Genomic DNA, 21030 nt, shown 5'->3' with positions numbered 1-21030 from the left:
GGTCACATGGGAGTTGAAGATTTTGTTGGCAAGAAACCAACATAGGGTACAAGGCGGAGTACAGCCTAGATCACAGATCACAGGGCACAGACGCACACACATTCAAACCAGTGCCAATTTTCCCAGAAGCTGATTAACTTACCAGATAGGAAACTGGAACATTCAGAAAAAAAAAACATGCAATCATGGGGAGAACATACAAACTCCACACAGATGTCCAGAATTGAAGCCAGGGCCCTAGGACTGTGAGGCAGCAATGCTAACCACTGCACCACCCCGTAATTTTTACAGCATGCAATAAATATCTGTTTTCTATCACTCCTTTGAGTACTCATTGTATTGATAGGTTGGATACACATTATTGATAAATGAAAGAGTGTGTCAGTAAAAATGTTATTGATCTTCATCGCACAGTCATGTATGTATAAAACAGAACTTGGTAGCTGCATCAGAGGAGCAGTGAAAACAAATCTGTAGTGCTTTCTGTTACAGTGTTGAAGTACAGCATCAACAGGTGCCAGTGGTTCACAGCTATGCTTTGATCTCTTGAAGGTAACCAGCAAGAATGACAAAGAGAAAAACTAATCATGTCATCCTTAGGTCTCATTGCTACATGGCATTATGGTGTAAACGTAAATCTGATATTACTTCATCTTGTCTCAATCGTTCTATCACTCTACAAAGTAAACATTTTTTTCATAACGTAATTCTCATAATTCTAATTTATTTTTAACAAGTTAACACGTTTTAAAGCAGGTAAAAACAGATATTGCAGATTTTTTTACATGGCTGATTCAAATGCCACAGCATCTAAATCCGAGAGGCTTTAATTAAGATTAAATACATCCAAACTTTTAACTACTGTTTTTTCAGTCTGATCATTAGTGAGTCTGCAGTGTCTTGCCCAATTTAGCATTCCCTGATTAGTGCTCAAATATATTTGTGATAAAGAAGTAATTAGTTTTTACATTATTCCCCTTTCTCAAGAAAAGTTTAGTTTTATGTGAATACACCTGTAAGGTTCAATTTATTTCAATTGTTAAAAAATCACAGATAACAATACAATACACTCACAAAAATGTCCAAAAACATTAGAGATTGAATGCACACTGATGTCTTATGTCAGGCAGCTTAGTTATACAAATACTGTAAAACTACAGACTGTAAAAGACAGGAGCAGAAAATTCTTTGTTTTAAAGATCTCTGGCTGCATATTTCAAGTCTGTAATTGCGAGAGTTCTTCAGATTTTCAGGACTGATTTTCAAAAAATGTAAATTATTCTCTCTTTTCAATTATTTATATTTTTTATTATGATTGGGCTAATTTTTTCACTTAAAATGGACTCCTGTGACCAGGAAGATGCCCTGTTGTAACATACTTAATTCAATCAGTAAATAGCACACAATTTCGAATCCCAGAATCACAATATGAAGCTTTGATGGAGGTTACTACTCAGGCTATGCATTATTACTTTGCAGTGGTGCTGAGAAAGTTACAGTACCTGTTACCAAAAGATGAAGATCAAGAAAGCTTTAATAACACCCTTCCACAATTCTTGATTCTTATTTTTCTTACTGGAGAAAACTGCAATTCAACTACAATCATAACTGAACTGTACAATTTGCCCATTCTTTTTGTATGCCTAAATACATATGAAAACATTAGTTTTAAACATTCCTAAGTTCCTACTATACTAAAGAGAATTTCACCATTTCACCATTTCACCATGACAGGCCAATAAAAATTCAACTTTTATAAACTTTTTTTATCAAAATTCAACTAAATTTATCAACACTGCCTTCCTGTTCATTTTGAAATCAAATTTCATGCTTATTTTTTTTCTCAGTTATCCTTTATTAATACTGTTGTTTGCTGAAGAACAATTCTATTAAACACTTTTAATAAAACACTATGTAGCACACATCACCAGACGTTCTGATGCAAATACAAGATTGTCACACTGTAACTGCAAAACTACTGACCCCTCTCCCAGAAATAGACAGCAGAAAAAAACACAAAAGTCCAAAAGTTACTTGGTCCACATTTGGTTTTATACTTACATATGCGTATATTACAAATGCATCCACTTGTGTAAGTACATGTGATCAAAGCACTTCAGTATTGAGAAACTGTTGGCACAAAAACCAAGAGGTCAATAAATCTCACATTTTAGCTTGTACAAGTATATTCCAAATAACAGTATTAATCTATGACCAACAATCCACAGGCAACTTTACCTGAACAGAAGAAATTCTATTAACTGTAATTAATGAATGCAAATATGCTTCTCTGAGCACTAATCTTACTGTGTGTTCCAACAAATAAGATATTGCATATCAATCCACCAGTTTTCTAAACGCATCATCCAATTCAGGGTCACAGGGAAGTCAAAGTCTATCCCAGCAAGCAACAGGCACAAGCCCGGATACATGCTGGACGGGATGCCAGTTCCGGGCACACATGAACCGACACACAAACCCTTGCACTGAACCCCAATTTTCCCAGAAGCCAATTAAACTACATATTCCATTTGAGTTCTTTCAGTGATTTCTCTGTCATTGGGTAATTCTAATATCCCATTCTATTTTTTTTCTTTCTGAAAGGTTCTGTGTTGATCCAACTCAAATTGCTAGATTAGAAACATAAAATAATTAAAAACCACTGAAGATGCAATATAGGTTAAAGTGAACATTTACTGAAACCTACTGTACAATCAATAAGCCCCAGCTTTTTAGCCTGTTTCTGTTTTGTTTTGCAAGCCACTGATTTTAGGGACAGGAGATTAGACAAAATGGGCAAACATACTGATTATGAAGTCGTGGTCCTGATGCGCACCTTGAACTCCGTTTATCTATATAGGTTCAGCATATGGCTGTCTGTGAATAAGAGACCATGTCAATTTACTTTGGGTGCAAAACATTTTTGTTAAATACAAACGGTAAGCTTTTGAAAAATAAAAACACATTGGACCAGCTATCTAAACACAAAAGTAAATGAGCATTGTGTTTTAAGTGTGTAAAAATCAATACAAAAAGAGAGTAATAAAGATATTTGCTTAGGAAACTTTTAAGCAATGTTCCCCTAAGTATGGACAAGTGCATACTTTTGCTGTGGAGGAATAAAAGAAACACCAAATGTAGTTCTTTTTCTTCCGATACAAAACTCTAGACACTTGCATCAACAATAATCTGACAGTTCTCTTATTATGAGTCCACCCTTGGAAAAATACTGACTTTATTGTTTCTGCTGATTTTTCTCTCTGTTCTCAGTTTCGGCTGCTTAGTCTGGATGAGTTCCTCAGGGGTGTTGCCCAGAGGAGGGAGCAGCCGTTTTTTACTATTCCGAGTCTCTGACAGCCATTGAGGAGGCAACTCAAAGGGCCCGAAGCCAAAGTGAGTGGCGTACTTGTCGTTCACGTCCTCCACGTCGGAAGGGGTGGCCGGGGCCACCTGGGCTGCGGAGTCCGTGCTGCTGTGCGGAGGAGAGAACTTCTGGACCGCAGCCTGCTTGATCTCCAGGCTTGTACTTGGGATCGCCTTCGGCCGGAAGTCTCCCGAGCCAATTGACTTTGTCTCGTTTTCCTCATCCTCCTCCGTTGGCTTGAAAATCTGCTGCTGCCCAATGTTAAACATCTCCAGAAGCTGGCTCCCAGACCGTACGCTGGGCTCTGCAGTGGCATCTGCTATACCCCCTGAGCTGACAATATTCCTCCGGCTGTAGCGCCGGTGAAGCTGTGCGATGGTACCCACAAGGCATTTGCGCACAGACTTGTTGATGGTCAAAAACAGCAGAGGGTTCGTCAGCAGCGAGACCTTCGGCACCCAAACGGCAGTGAGCAGCAGAAACACAGATATCTCTGAGATGTTGAGAATGGTCCTGTAGACGATGAGCATCATGTAAGGGATGCTGCACACGATGAAAGTCAGCACCATGGACAGCAGCATGGAGTGCAGCTCGGCCTCGCGCTGGGAGACGTAGGGGATAGAGATGGTGTTCTGAGGAGTCCGCAGCGCAGCAATGATCACCTTCTTTTTCTGGCTGGCACTCAAGGCGCGGCGAATGAGAAGCATGAAGAAGAAGACCACAGCGACAGGCAGGATGACCGTGGTCACGTTGTAAACAATGACGTAGACCAGGTGACCCAGGGAGTAGCTCAAGGAATCTGTGCACATGGACATGGCATAAATGTCCGTGACATTGGTCACCGCAAATACTGGAGCACTGGCCACCAGTGCATGAACCCAAATATAGATAATGAGGTCCCTGGACTTGGCATCAGAAATCTTCCTTTCCAGCGGATATAGAACTGAATAATACCTGAAATTTAAAAAAGGTTATAAAATTAGAATTCCATCATTCTTTAAAGCACATGAAAAAACATCTTATATCATTTTCCCAACATATCACAAACAACCCCTAAAGGAAGATCTTTTGAGCAATACTCCTAGCATCCTCCTCTTCAATCTGTGTCACTCTCCACTCTGGCATTATGCAAAATATTGTCACATTATGCAGTCAAACCACTTAACTCTGCAGCACAATCCAACCTAATAACAGGCAATGCTAAATAACACTGCAAAATCAAACAAATTATTGATAAGTATATAAATTATTAAATTATCACAAAGATTTTCCACTGAATTTGTCAAACAATTTGTTTAAACTGTACTATGCAGGATGCTTTACAATTCTTTGTATTCATCACAGCCTCTTTGTTCACCTTTTAGGAGAAGATAAAGCCAAAATACAACTGTGCTGAACATGTTTACATTAGTCCATGGAAAGTTTATCAGCCTATTATCAACTTCTCTTTTTCATCTGGAACCATAAACACAAATCATTTCTAAATAAAAAACTTTTCAAACATGAGGACAGTCAATGAATACTTTTTCTTACTTGAAAATCTGTATGAACCCTACATTAGACTAAAATGGATGCGCATTTTAAAACCAATATTTCTGCTGATTGAAAACTTTCCTGAAAGAGATAAATTTCCATGAGATTTTATCAATGGTTTTGATTGTTTAAAACACATTTGTTTTTTATTTGAGAAACATGTCAAATCTGATGACTGCAGGGCTACAGAATGCAGAAATCTCCTAGGGCTAGGGTTAGCATCCCCACACTACATACACTGTACATCTTTGATGCTCAATTCTCAATTCTAAGCATAACTAGGACAAGTAATAATTTGCTTCATTCTTCAATTGTATTTTATGAGGCTTTTGTCTGCTTGTATTTTCTATTGCACAGGTCAGTAACAGTATTCCCAAACTGAATCAGATGAAAAGCTTTCAGAAAACCCGTCTTAATGGGAACCCAGTCTTAATTTTGTCATTTAAAGTGCAACTAGAAGTATAATGCCATTTGAAATTTAATGGTTCTCGTGACCCTAACCCTAAACTGGTATAAAAAAATTCAAATTTAAGTGCCATTTTAATAGTATGTGTAAGCAAACTGAAAAATTCCTAAGGAAGACAATGTTTGAAGAAGATTCATTTCCAAAAGGTTTTATCACTAGCTTTGATTGTTTTACACTCATATTTGTTGATTAGGGAAACAAGTCAATTCTGATTACTGGAGGATTCAGGGACAGTTTCCAGAAATGGTCTAGTTGAAACCCCAGCTAGGGTTAGGGTTAGCATTTCCACACTCCTCAGACATTTCATACACTCACTGCTGGATTTTGGAGCGCAAGTCAGCTTTAGGATCAGTGATAATTTCCTCCATTCTTCAATTTTATTTTTCCAGACTTTTGGCTGTTTGTATTTTATATTGCACCATTCAGTAACTATTCCCAAACTGAGTCAGAAACAAAATTTTCAGAAAACGTGTTTCAATGAGATAATACTCTTACTTTTGTCATTTAAAGTGCAACTAGAAATATATCTGCATTGAAGAATACAGTAGATTGTATTTTTTGCTGTTGTTCAAGAAATTGATGTCAGCGTCACGAAACAGTTCTTTCCGGGCCCTATGCAGACGACACGATCCGGAATTGTGAAGAAACACTAGGGAAGGTCATGCAGGAGAGGGTATGGAGACAGGGGGCGTGTCCTAGGGGTGCAGGTATCCAGGGAGAGTGAATCCGGGGCGAACAATCCATGAGTAAATCCAAACGGGTAATCCAAGACAGAAGGTAGTGTCCAAAGCCAGGGGATCCATCCAGGAAATAAAACCATGAACCGGGTCGGAACCGGCGGGGCGGGGAATCAGGAACCGAAGGTTAAAAGCATAACGGAGCCAGACGCAGCAGGACCCCGGGTTCTCACGAAGTGGGATTCAATGAGGAACCTCGAGTAAAGTCTGCATCTGGCTTTTAAGGGGGAACGGAAATAGGGAACAGGTGCAGGTAATGGGAGAAAACGAGGAAGGGCTGGAGTGCCCTTAAGACGAGGGGTTTGCGATCGTGACAGTAACTATGTGGTTACTTGCGGCACAACATTTATAATCTCTCTAATGAACAGAAAAAGGAATGTTATTTTGTAGTTCACTCAGATTGATATAGTATTGTCTTCTGGTCTCTTGATATCTTGATATCTTTAATACTACTTATTTGACACATTAACCCATCTATTCAGTTGGCACTGTGTACTCAACGTAATGTATGCATACAGTATGCTTTTACAGTTTGGTGACTCTAGACATCTTATACCCCAAGTTATCTTCTTTTTCCCCAAAAATGCAATAAAAACTGATTCAAAAGTAGCTCTTTATAAAAAAGTAAATTCACTCATCTTTTTCCACAGAAAATAGCACATTAAACTGTTAGCTTGTAATTAAACCAGAACTATTTACTATAATGAACCAGTGCTGAGAACTCATCAGCAATTCCAATTAGCAAAATCACAACACCTTTACAAATCACAGTTTAAGAATATGTCTTTACTGCACACAGTGAGAAAAACTGTTCTTCATTTCACAGACATCAGTTTCCTGAATCAGCATTTGCATTTTTTCACTTTTTTTCCAGTTTGCTTCAATGCTGAAAATCAGTTTTAGACTCATAGCAATTCTAAACAAGCAACAGTACCCCAGGAAACCCTAGTGTTTGAAGAATCCTGCTCAAATTTAAATATCCCCTAGAGGATCTTACTGCTGTTCTCATACATGGTGAGAAAAAAAATGCATTAATCTTTTAAAATTACCATATTAATTACTGACACCATAGTTGTTTTCTTGAAAACCTAATAAAAATACAAATACCTGTAATATACTTTTGTATTATCTAGAGAAAAGGCTCAGAGAATGTGTTCTGCTGCTTCAGTAGGCTCAAATTCACTTACAGAAATTTAGGTTTTCTATAGCTAGCAAATATCGATATCTAGTGTATATCTTTGAAAGTAGAATAGCAAATTTCCATTGTTACAGACCTTTGCCTGGCTGCAGAATATCTCATGTGAAGCAAAAAGATTTATTACAAAAGGAAAGGTTTATTTGGCTAATGCTTTCATCCAAAGTGACTTGTACACATTAGCATCTTACCAAAGGAAACTGAAATGAAGTTCCTTTCTAAAATGTACAGCTGCAGTGTTTCACATGGTATTCGAAACCACTCCGGTCCACAGTCCTAACCACTACTCCATACTGCAGCCTGCTGACTGAGTGAATGCAGAACAAACATTCTTAAATGAAAATGTTAGGATAAATAGTGTGCTGTTTTTTAATCCAGTTCTAAGTGAAAGTTTACAGCAACTGGATCTGGCAGACAGAATTTCCCAGGGGCTGCCTTCCTTTCTTGTAGAAGATTGGACTTTAGGAACCATTGCCTCATAAACCCAATCTGTAACAGCTCTTGCAGGAGAGTTGTATTTAATGTACTTTATGTGCTAAAGGGTGGTGAAAAATAATTAAAAAGACTGCAGTGCTTCCTGCCATAAATTCCTCCTTTCTGCAGTGCAGAGCTCTTTGCATTAAACAACAGATGGCTTTATTTCCTTATCTTTTATTTATGAGCACACTGCCTAGTTTCTTTCAAACCTTTAAACTGAGATTAAAAAACAGTGGAAATACAGTGCAATGGTCCAGACAGAACTTGCAGTACTGTGGAAACAATATCCACCTCATAACATTTTACAGTGTTTTTGTCACAAAGCACACTTGAAATGAGCTGTACTATATGTACTGTTTTATCATGTACTGTATTTTTTAGGCTGCTGTATCTGTGGAGTGGTCTAATGGTCATTTTTATTTACTTACTTGCTAATGCAAATTCTCAAGTGAATTCGTTAGAAGGCCATTAACTAACTGCAAGATAAGTTTGAAGGGTTATTTTTTGCTTTAAAATACAAACAACCTTCTAGATCAGTTGTGTGTTTTTAAACCCTGGAACAAGGAGACTGTTCCCCTGGCATCCGTTACATCTGAAGTACTGAAGCAGTTAACAGTTTGACAGTGAGTCTACAACAATCCTCAAATATCTGTTGCTTAGACATGAAGTGATACTCTAGTCATTAAGGAACACTAACAAAACACATCTCAATATTTCCAAACATAATAATAATTCCTTGCATTTATGTAGTGTTATTCATACAGGAAGGGACCCAAATCATAAACTATCGAAATCCAGCACCTAAAAAGGTGAACACAAATGAGAACGTATCAACAAACTGAATTATTTGGGTAACTTAAGGTAGCCCAGGCTGTGTAAGCCCAGCTTGGAGCTGATCCAGAATATCACTGGTACTCTTATCTCCAGTGCCTTAATCTTTAATGACCACAGGCTGGACTTCAGACAGAAGAGTATTAGTTCTGCCTACCTGTCCATCAAAACCATTTACAGTAGTGTCCTACACTACAGTAGTTTTCCTTTCCCGGTACTGATCAATCCCCAATATGAGGTAATAATTAAAAAATGCTCATTTACCACAAAGCTATGCCACATTACTCAGACTTCTTCTCATTTGTTACAGCTTTAGGTGACTGAGAGGCGTCTCTTAGATTTTAGAGAAAGTCTGTGACATTCGAAGAGTAAACATTTCTAGCTTCAAAGCAGAGAGGATGTTTGCTGAGGTCTCTTGGGGGGGCCCTACACAAAAACAATTGTAAAGTTTACCTTGGTATACCAACCTTATGGGTTAATGATTGTCAATAAGCAGTACAGAAACATACAATATACGATCACGTTAAGAGCACAGAGAGACAACAAGAAGCAGGGAAGAAGAGAGAAGAGAGACAAGAGTCCGGAAGAGTTGAGACTACTTTATGATCATCCAAACAAAACCTGACTTGAGCTCAGTATTTGAGCCTTGCTCGAGAGAGCTTACTATTCTGTGTTTTTAGGGAACTTGGGTTTCCTGGGTAAAAGATACCACAGTTGGAAATGTCTTTCCTGCTTAGGGTGCATTTTTAGGATAGGGAGATAAGCTCCCATTTATTTTGTGGCATCCGGGGGGCAGAGAGAGAGATTTAACTGCAGGTTGTATCACTTTTATGTAGAAAGGCAGCTCACCTCTTATTTGGCCTCTGTAGGCATTAAGAGTTTAAGGCATTAAGAGGGGTTTTCTGAGTGACCAGAATGTTCGGCCTCTGCACTTACAAGATGGGGGTTATGAATAATTATTTTACTTATTGACTAATTTCCTTATCGCTCGGTCAATCTCTTGACTTTCACTATTTTCATAACCCCCCATTTGTAACACATTCATAACCTTTCTGAGAAACAGTATAAAGCATTAGGTACAATAATTTAACAGAAATACTAGCATAACTCTATTTTAAACGTGACTCCACACAGTATTTTTTCTCAGCACATTTGGCTCAGTCAGCTTACCTGTCTAGGGCAATGGCAGTGAAGCTGAGAATGGTCACCGAACAGAAGACCTTGTGGAGGAACTTGATAACTTTACAAAACAGCAGAGTGTAGACCCACCAGCAGCAGCGAGGGCTGGCGCTCAGGACAATATCAAAAGGCACACACACCAAATTGGCACAAATCCCAGAACAGGCCAGGTTCTTAATGAAGCGGTTGGTCACAGATTTGAACACTGTCGTTCGACAAGTTGACCACAACACCATGGCATTACCTGTGGAAGAAACATGAAGGCATATCTTTCTTTAAATCATTTACAATAACATTACATTGAAAATAACACATCATTGCACAGCACAAGAAAATTTTCAGTACATTGCATTTACATACAGATGGGATCTGTCATTTACAAGGTTACTTAAAATTATAATAAGTAATGTCACAACTATTGGTGTTTTTAACTGAACTATGGGACAAGATTGTAATCTTGCCAACTTGCAATGTTCTACATTTATGTACTGTATATGCAGGAAATTGCCAAAATAAAGGAAATGATTAAGTAAGGGATACAGGGTATACAGGTGCTTCCCCATTGGTGTGGTTACTGTAACCAATTAACATTCCAACATCGTGTTTAGGGTCAGGTATAAAAATAATTATTAATACTTTTAATCAATATTCATATTTATATAATAATTGCCCATTATTTTGGCTGCCATGGCTAGAAGAAGAGATTTTGAGCGAGGGATGGGCTTTGAGAGAGGGATGATTGCTGGGGCAGGTTTGGCAGGAGCTTCAGTGATGAAGACTGCGCAACTTGCTGATGTCTCACGAGGAACTGTGGCTAAGGTGGTGATGGATTGAAGTCTGAGGAAAAAATATCGTCACCTAGAGGCATCTGTGAACAAAAGCGCATACTTCTCGACCATAATGTCCGGATGCATTGGTTCAAGACAGATGATCGAAACAGACTAGCAACTCTCAATCAACTGACTGCAAATGTCAATCTAAGGCAGTTTCACCAAGTACAAGCTCTTGAGAATGTCACAGAGAGGGATGGTTGTGTTGCAGTGCATAACTTTTGCAAATAGGGTGGTGCAAAGAACACAGATAGTGGTCTACTGAGCAGTGGAACAAAGTCAGATGAGACATACTTCAGCCTGTTCTCAACAAGCCGATAACTACATGTGTGGCACATGCCAAAAGAAGCCTATAGGCCCAAGTGCTTGTTTCCGCAGTGAAGGGTTCCACCAGCTCTTATGGTGTGGGGTGCATTTTCCTGGGATGGTTTAGGTCCACGCAACCCATTAGAGGGCAAGACAAATTCTAATAATGACAAAGCCATTCTGAGTGATCACCTTCAACCTATGGTGAAACATTTCTATCTTGATGAGAGTAGAATCTTCCAGGATGACAATGTCCACATCCAGGGGCACAAGTGGTGACAGAATGGTTTGTCGAGCACAAAGGCAATGTAAACCATATGCCCAGTCACCAGATCTCAATCCAATGAAACACTTATGGCAGATTCTGGAGTGGTGTCTTGAATTTGTGTAACAATGGTGTTACATCCCTCCAATGGAATTCCAGACATTTGTAGTATCAATGCCAAGGTGCTTTGAAGCTGTGCTGGTAGCCTGTGGTGGCCCAACGCCCTGTTAAGACACTTTATGTTGGTATTTCCTTTATTTTGGCAGTTACCTGGATCCATCACGCCCCCCTGAAATGCAAATCTTTTTCACGTCCCTCACCCTATGTTCACCCTTATAGCAGCTCCCTGGCTCAATCCTCCCAATAATGAGGGAGGTTCAGTCAGCCTCATCCCTACTGTTAAGCTGCTGTCCCCTCAGGTAGATGAGTTGAGCTAGACAAGGACCAAAATATTTAATCTCTATTTCATCTCTATATCACATTTGAAATGGATAAATGTTTTAACACAGAGATAGAAAAACATATTTGACAGCTTTGAATATGTGTACAAGTTTTAAAATCAAGCCCCAGGTTCCACAGATCAAAACACTGGGGAAACATTACGTACAAAAACAGATGTGACGCTCAAGGATTAGAAAGCATTGTGTCAGCATCTTTTCATGTTTTTATGCAGTGACACTTCACACACTGCTAAATAAAAAAGTTGTTTAGTGTAATAAAACACATCAGTTGCTCCATATTTCACAATAGCCTGTACTATGTAGTGATATGATTCTCAGCAGAGGTGTAATGTGTGCATTCCTTGTGTCACCTAGTGGTTACAGAACATTAACACCATTAAAATATATCTGATATACTTGCCACTTTAATTATGTTAATCAAGTGATGTCCTGTGGGGTTAAGTCTCTGCTGGTTTCACTTAAAACACTTGAACACTGCTCTGCTCGAGTGCATTTAAGTATCTCCTGGATTAGCTTAAGAATAGACCTGTTTGTCACATGTGCTACTGTGATACATTAATAACAGGTAGAAAATTTTGCAGACCCCAAATATGAAAACCTGACCAGGTACTCATTCCTCCATATGACTTTAATACTTACGTATTAAACATTAAGTAAACCTAATAAATAAATGCAGATGAAACACAAAATAAAAAATAACATAACAGAAAGCCTCAAAAATGCAATTATATATTGATTATTTTTTTCTGTTAATGTCATATTAATAAATTACCCCCTCAGGGAAAATTAAGACTCTCTCTCTATGACCACTCATAAACACACATGGAAATACCCTGGGATGCTATGTTCTAAAAAACAGATTAGCATGGTTTCAGCTGAAATAAAAATCTTTGTGCTTAGCATTAAAAAACTACAAATATAATTATATCCTGCAACACATTTTCTGGAAAAAGTCAAGGAGTTTCAGTGAAATTGCAGTGAAGTCCTCTAGAGTGTGTGATTAATTTAATTAGCTGGCATTTATATTTTATGTGAGCTGTTAGTCCCAGTGCTCTGAAGCTATAGGGTCCACTTTAGAATTCATGCTTTAAAAGCTACCATTATCCCAAAATGCATTTCAGTTCATGCATGCAATAATAAACTTCACCTCTTTCATTCTCATCATCTTTTTTCCAAATGCCTCCAAGTTTATTTAGAAATTGCCTAAAACACATGCGCAGAACCAGAGCCTCCATTTAGATTACTCTTTTAGAAAATCAGCATGATACACTATCAGGGTGCTATGATCTCCAGTAACACAATCATGCATGGAAACTGCTTCCATGATTCCTGTTACCAAACATTCGGTAATTTCAGTAAATTAATTAAGCACATAACAAAATGTAATGTAATGACTTTTGAATGTTTTTTACATTTTGGGAGTAACAAATAAATGAACATAAATTGATATAGTCAGCTTAAGCCATAATGCACGTCTGCTAAATCAGTAGAGAAAGGAAAGATGAAGGCGTATCACTTCAAGGAAGTCAACGGTCAGGAAAGAAGAGTCCCAGAACTTGTTACAATCATTTCTAGCACTTGTGTAGCACTTAACATATAGGAGGAGACCCACATCATATAGAAGTGAGACGTTACTTCAAAACTGGAGAAAGTCCTACCAACACCACTTATGCACATTAATGCATTGACACACAGAGATGAAGGGAAATTTGTAAGGACCCTAAGTAATCTGAAGTGCATGTCTTTAGACTAAGGGGGAAAACCAGAGCGTATAGAGAAAACTCATGCAAACACAGGTTCAAACAAAAGGTTCTCCAGAACCTACAAACAAAACCTACAAATCCACACAAAAGGTTCTCCAGTCTAGAATCAAACCCCAGAATCCAATCCCCCAGCAGTAACACTCGCCATCCACACCACTTTGTTCCCCAGTAGTGATCATGCTATGACACATGGTAGGTAGGGTACAGGTAAAGTATTAATTAGAGTAACTGATGGATTTTCGGATTTCAGAAGCATTTCACGTCTATCATGAATCAATTCATAATGATGAAACAATGGAGAGGTGCTTTTGCCTTTTTTTTTAAAGGGACTCAACCATGAAGCCTATTGCTTTGTAATGGGGTAGAGCTTCACAACACTTTTAAAACCAAGCTCTTAACGTCTGAATTGTAAGACATAAAAAAACAATCATTTGCCAGCAAATCAATGTATAAATCTTTTCAAATGGGATTCTGATCACAGAAATCTGGAGGCAGAACAGTGCAGCATGCCAAATACTGTCTTCACTTTTCTGAAATTGATAAAATTGTACAATCTAATTATTCGATTTTCTTTTGATATGGTTAAAATAGAAGAAAAAGAATCAATGACAACATTATCTTAATACTACAGCACTGCCTAATTTCAAACAAGTAAAATACACACTCAATGACATTGCCTTTGTTTCCTGTTGAGCACATAATGATGGCCTTCAGTGACCAGATTGTTTTGTGTAATGATTAAGATGTGCTACTATTAAGAATCTTCTGCCTTTCCAAGTATGTGATAATCAGTGTATCAGTGCATCAGTGTGCACTGGTTGCAAAGAAACAAGTAAAGGTTAATTCCATGCCGAAAAAGAAAAAAAAGAAACACAACATTTTGGCTGCTAGGCCTTCTGAGGTGTGGTCTAACATTTCAGCTGGATTCTTGAAGAAGTCTCTACAGCCAAAACATTGTTTCTCCTTTCTATTTTTCAGCATGGAATTACACTTTACTTATTACAAGATGTTTATATTTACTGTATAGGCCAAGTCCATCATCACTTGCCTTTATCAAGGACTATGGAGACTAGAACTAGGAGACCAAAACTGTACATAATCTTATAAATATGGTCTTCACAAGCATTGCATAATTTTACTATTGCCTCCAATTTAATACACTTTATTTTCACTATATATATTATGGTCACAGGGTATTACATTTAAATTAAGCATTGAGCGTACAATTGAATTAAGTATGAAACATTTAGGGCTTTGTTTTTCAGATTATATGGAGATTCCCATATATAATGGTATTTACAGATTATGCTTGCTCCATTATTAAATTGTTTCTGATTATTTTGTCAATTGTATTCTTGTGACTGATGGCAGATGTCTGGACTTTTCTTTGCATACAATTCTTCCTACACAGCTTAATTTCTCCATTTTATATGGTACTCTGTTCCCTCATGAATCAATACAAGTATTAAACCTACACCAAATTCAGTCTCATGTTTACCTACCTTGTGTCTGGCAGACAGTTTCAACATACAGCTTGGAGATTTGATAAGAGGTAGATTTGAGATGTGAGACCCAGGTGCACAAGTCTCATTACAGCTAATCTGATCAGAAGAAACAGCCCAATTATGGAATCTGATAACACTGTTTATGGCATTTGACTGTATTTTCTCATCTAATTGGATTCCAACTTATATATCTCCAAGAACAGACTGTCAAAACAACTTGTCAAAAAGCTCATTTTTTTGTGTTTTCTTTGTGTAACTCTGCAAAGTTAAATGAGAAATATTGTTCCAGGAGTGACAATATGTTTCCATTAAATGATGCGACTGAATAAAACATTAAAAATAAAAATATCTGGTAATGCTCCTTCCTTCCCATAAGCCAGTCCTTTATCTGAAATCAGAATAGCAATGTGAAGAAGAAAACAGATAAAACTGTACAGGAAAGAAAGTGGATCTAATTGCTGTTTTTATATCAGTATTCTTTGTTGTTCCTATCTTTAGTATAATGGATATACACCTATATTTTACATACTTAGCATCTTTTGCTAGACAAAATGTCTCCTGCTGCTTCACTAAAGTGTATACACACCATATTCATTTATCCGTCATCTAATTTTATAACTACTGTAGTTTTTAACCACTACAGGATTGTGGGGGAGTCAGAGCCTGTACCAGCCAGTGGACACAAGGCAGGACACACCAAGGTCAGGATGTCAGTCCTTGGAAGGGCACACACAGACACAAACACAATAACGCACACACTAAAAACAGGGCCAATTTTCCCAGAAGCCAATTAACCTACTGTACCAGTATGTCTTTGGACTGTGAGAGGAAACCGAGATATCATTCTTCTCCAGATCTGCCTCTGGCATTTCTATGTCACCATGACAAAACAATTTGTCAGTTGTTTTCAGCGTGAGGTGCTGCCCATTACATCAAAGTCTCTTTTCAGTTGTAATGCTGTATGAAAAAGACTTCAAACATTTTTTGTTCATTTTTTAAATTCGACTTACTGTAGTTCCCATTCCTCTGTTGCACTCTGCACTCTATTTTGTATACTGTATATGCAGAAAAATGAAATCTCAGCCTTTGGGGATAGAAATAGGAGATCACACTCATTCATTTTTTTCAGAATCCTCAATGTCCATTAGATAATGGATGACATGTCTCAGATGACATGTTATCTGAGACATGTCATCTGCAGAAGTTTTCGGATGAATCTGCAATTGTGGGGTATATTAGAGAGGGGAGGGAGGAGGAATATAGGAGCTTGATTACCAACTTTGTGGAGTGGTGTCATCTTAACCATCTCCAGCTTAACACCAGCAAGACCAAAGAAATGATCTTGGACTTTCGAAGGAATAAGTCTCCGCTGAACCCTGTTTCCATCCAGGGTGAGGACATAGAGGGCGTTCAGTCCTACAATTACTTAGGGGTACACCTGGATGAAAAGCTAGAGTGGTCCGGTAACACTGACGCCCTGTACAAGAAAGGTCAGAGTCAACACTATTTTCTTAGGAGGCTCAGGTCCTTTGGTGTGTGTGGAACAATGCTACACATTTTTTATGAATCAGTGGTGGTGGCGGCCATCTTCTACACTGTTGTGTGCTGGGGCAGCAGCATCATGACAAAAGATGCAAATAGGCTCAATAAACTTATCAAGAAGGCTGGCTCTGTGTTGGGGATGAGCCTTGACCCCATGGAGGTGGTGGCTGAGAAGAGAATGCTGACCAAGCTCACAGCCATCATGAACAACGCCTCTCATCCGTTTCATGGGACTGTTACTGGGCAGCGGAGCACTTTTAGCAACAGACTGCTCCAGCTACGGTGTTCAAGGGAACGTTTCCGCAGGTCTTTCCTCCCTGCGGCTGTCAGGGTGTATAACGCTGCCCTAGGCTAGGACTGTTAGCCCTTCATTTGCTCGTCTATGGACAGCATGTTTGCTCCATTGTACTTTTTGGACAATCAGTCTGTATAAACCTATGCACATTTTGCACATATTTTATTGTTTTTACAGTGACTATGATCATCACATTTTGCACACACCTATGTATTTATTTTTTATTTATTTATTTTATATTTATTTTGTTGTCTTTTGTTTTATAACTATTCTGATGTCTGTTTTTGCCTGTCTTGGGCTGGACTGCTGTAACACATAAATTTCCCTACGGGATTAATAAAGTCTTATCTATCTATCTATAAAGTCATCAAGTTAGCTGTTGCCGCTGTAGACTCATGGTTGGATATTAGCAGTACACATTTTAAACAGTGTCAAACCCCGGGATTCCTCCACTAAAAGTGTAGCCACCACCAAAGCACCACTTTCAGTCAATTCAACTGATTAGCTTTATATTTTATACAAGCTTTTATGCTGAACTCCGTCTCCAAGGGCTGTACCCACTGTACTCGGAAACATTTACATTGTTTGACTGTACACATTCATTTCTAATGTCCTGTTTGAAGTGATCATGTGACTGTTGTACTGTAGGTGGCCAGGCTGTAAATTCATTGTTTACTGACCCATGCATTATTTTATGCTTTCAACACAGGCCAGCTGTAAAATGTTCCTTGGAAACCAGACTTCTACTTGATCGCCTAATGTCTTTACTTTTTTCTCAGACAAGAGGCATATTGTACAGGAAAAGTCATATTGTGGACCGCCTCATGTCAATGCTTGTTCAGGTTTTCAAGAGAAGTCTTGAAAAATTGGTTTCAGTAAATTGGAAGGAACTGTAGTGGCAAAGCAAGCAGGAGTTGCACGATGCTGTATAAGCACTATAGTACAGGAAAGCACTACACTTTGATTGTTGTGTAACACCAATGTGCTTCCCCACCTCACTTTCCATCTCAAACATTTTATAGAATTATGTTATCTTGTTAAAAGGACAAAAACCCTATTAATAATGGAATCAATAGGATATAAAACAGGATTCTGGACAGATTCTAAGCATTAAAAATTTAACATAGGCATAGGCATGGCCTATGCGGCCTTATAAATATTTTTAATGTTAGTTTGTTAAGATCTACTGCACGACTTGCAAAGCATTCAAACGTTTTCCCCTTGTAGCAGTAATAGTAAAATTAGAACATTGAAAACAATAAATATCTGCAAATATCTTAAATGGAACGGAGTGGGATATTTTTTTAACCAAAAAATGAAAGATCCCATGTCCTGGCCCTGCAGTCAAAGAAACAGCTTTATTGTTTCAGAAATGTCACAGGAAAGCAAAGTTTATAAATACCTATCTTTATAAACTGATATATTAAAATATGAAAAAAATACCTGTAATAGAAAACTAATTACTCTCCTTCGGGTAGCCCCAGTCTTGCTAAATGTCTACATTAAGTGGCATTATTGTGAAGCAGTTTAGCATGAAATTATAGTACATATAATGTATTACAGTTATGGGACAAATAATAACATCATCCAACGTGCATGTGGCATGAATACATCAAATTCTTTCTTTATACGGCTGGTCTGTACTTTTCATCCACATGTATATTATGTGCTGAAATAATTATTCAAATAGTTTGCTTTATTTTATATGTAATGTCATAGGTTATTATATTATATACAACACTTCCTAAACTAAAAAATACACATTCCTGCTACCAGCTTTGATGCTGTTACAATGTTTTACCATACCAAAATACAATAAGTGCACCTTATTGTATTTTGTGCACCTGAGACAAAAACTTAGCATGAAAGATTACGATGGATTATTGATTTACTGACATGAAGATACTGGATGAAGAAATAAAAATGGATTTCAGCAATGGCCAAAAAAAAGGAAACACCCCTCATGTATTGTATCTGAAATGATACAGTCAAACCATAAAGTGCAATATATTTAGATTTTACTACCTAAAGCACTGACACTTGTCTCACTTAAGCAGTCGTACTGTATACTTCAAGAGAAGATCACTGTGTTTCTATAAACACAAAAATGTATATAATGTATCCAAGTAGTAACAGAATATGAAAACCAGTGCATGTCTCAGTACTGTATGTATTGGTCAGTAAGTTTTTATTTACCATCACAAAACTTAGAACATAAAAATATTACGTTTCTTTTCACTCACCTAACAGAGATCCTAAGAAGATGACAACCTGCATAGACGTAGTAAAGTCCCTGTAAGTTTGCTCTTGGCTGTATCGTTGTCTTTCCAAAGGTAAAACCTCTTTCGTAGTTTTGTTGTCCCAGTAAAGCACCGAATTGGAAGTATTTTGGAAATCCATAATCCTGTTTGCTGGGGTGAAAAACTCACTTCCATTTCCAGTTATTGACTCCCAACTGCCCATATTATCTTCTTCCATTTTTGTGCTTCTAATTTGCTCTCACAAAAAGAAACGAATTAACATGTTTGTTCAAATAAATGACAGCTTTAAGCATGGTTTGATTTTTTTTCTATTATTGTCTTCCAAATACTTCAGTTGACCTACTCTTGTAATCCAAAAGTATATGTTCAAAATTATTCTAAATCGTTTATCTGACAGTAGAAAAACGTGTCGAAAAAGACGAAAAGCCGCTGCGGTTTTATTTGAAAGTTGCAAAGATAGGTGTAAATCTACGCACATTTTTCTGCGGTTTTGAGACTGTCTTTCTTTGCTAGCTTTTACCATGTGAAGACTAAAAACAGGGCAGTGTCTTGCAGTCTTCAGCCCATGCAAGGGTTCGAAGTGATGAGTAAAACGTGCATTTGCCCACATCAACACTACATAGCAGCATTTTTACCGTGCAGCTCACTTGGGCGTCTTCGCTCTCCCTTAATCTTTATGCTTCGACCCAGAGTCTGAGGCAGAGGTGCCATCTTTCGTCAGTTGGTGTTGCCAGGAGACATGCATCTGTTGTATTTATTGGAGAAAACCACATCTTCATGTCACAGATTCCCTCTTTTTGAATCCGTTCCTTCCTTTTCCGCATTGTGTTGGCTTTACAAAGCCTATGTGATGGAGAAAAAATATCACCACACGGCACCTTGCACCTAACAAAAGCCTATCCGCTGACAAAGACAGATGTGAAACTATAAACTTCGGAAAAGCTTTCTCCCTTTTTATGCCGGATATTATAAGTCTGAGATAATACTATTTTTAACACTAACACGAAAAGCGTCATGTATAAAATTTTACATACAGCCTAAACACCCAGGAGAACCTGTTTACCGCATGTAAACATGATTAGTTAGAAACAACCACTAAATATTTAATTTCATTTTTAAACTGATTAAATGAGCCGTTGAGAAACGGAAAATAAATTATATTTATAAACAGTTACAGTAGGTTATGAATCACATAGTTTTTCCTCGTTGCTATTTTTACTGATTGATTGTTTCTTTCTCTTAATCGAGGTCCAATAAATAGGTAAGCACCTTCAGTCAATATAGAACATACCCGTTCAATCCATTTATTCCCAGAAAAATAACGATAATTTAACTGCTGCTCTAAATTCACCCATTAATTGCGCTAAAGCTATAAGGACACACGATCATAACCAATGATACGTGTTAGGAGTCAAATATTTGAAAACCCGGAATGTATTTTTCCAGCAGTTATCTGCTGCTTATTAGAAAACAAAAACGTATTCATTTTCAATTGTTTCACAGCTTACCGTATCTGTCATTCTATCGTCTGAAAGGTTCAAAACATGTTTTTGTGGTTCAGTTCCTTCTCAAAATGCAGTCTGAGTAGTATGGAGCTCCTCCTTCAACAGTCGTATTGAGATGGGGGAGCAAAGATGTGAACTGTAGTACTACTGAGCTTAAAATGTGTCTATTCATGGAATATCTGTGCTAATTTCAAATATCCCGTTGTAATGCATAATAAATGTTTATATTCAGAATGACGCATCAAATGATCAAATAAGCACTTTGGTTTTAATGGGTGTAGATGATAGCCTTTAACACCAACAATTGCTGCTTTAATTTAAATAACAAAATTTAAATTTTTGTTATATTTCACGAGTTCAGTTCCTATAGCAGTATTCTGAATTTCTGGAACAAGAAACTCCCCAAAAATTAAAATTGCCAAACGTTGAGCGAAAAATAATATGCGTCTTCTGACATTGTGAATTGTGATTCGTTCATAAACAAAACATATCAGGCTTTTTGTAAGACATTTAAT

General features: G+C 37.7%; 1 protein-coding gene across 1 annotated transcript; it reads right to left on the bottom strand.

The window, feature by feature from the left end:
- Window positions 1-2039: 2039 nt before the first annotated feature.
- gpr176 (G protein-coupled receptor 176) lies at window positions 2040-20569 on the bottom strand. The gene is made up of 4 exons (XM_088925403.1): window positions 20519-20569; window positions 18993-19853; window positions 9774-10026; window positions 2040-4318 (listed from the first exon to the last, which is right to left on the bottom strand). Exons 2-4 carry the CDS (start codon window positions 19225-19227, stop codon window positions 3205-3207), a joined length of 1602 nt encoding a protein of 533 aa, XP_088781529.1. The 5' UTR covers window positions 19228-19853; window positions 20519-20569; the 3' UTR covers window positions 2040-3204.
- Window positions 20570-21030: the final 461 nt, after the last annotated feature.

This window comes from Atractosteus spatula, chromosome 9, assembly GCF_055471065.1.
Source record: "Atractosteus spatula isolate fAtrSpa1 chromosome 9, fAtrSpa1.hap1, whole genome shotgun sequence".
NCBI lineage: Eukaryota > Metazoa > Chordata > Actinopteri > Semionotiformes > Lepisosteidae > Atractosteus > Atractosteus spatula.
Note: the sequence above shows the minus strand (reverse complement) of the source record. Positions and strands in the feature narration are given on the sequence as shown.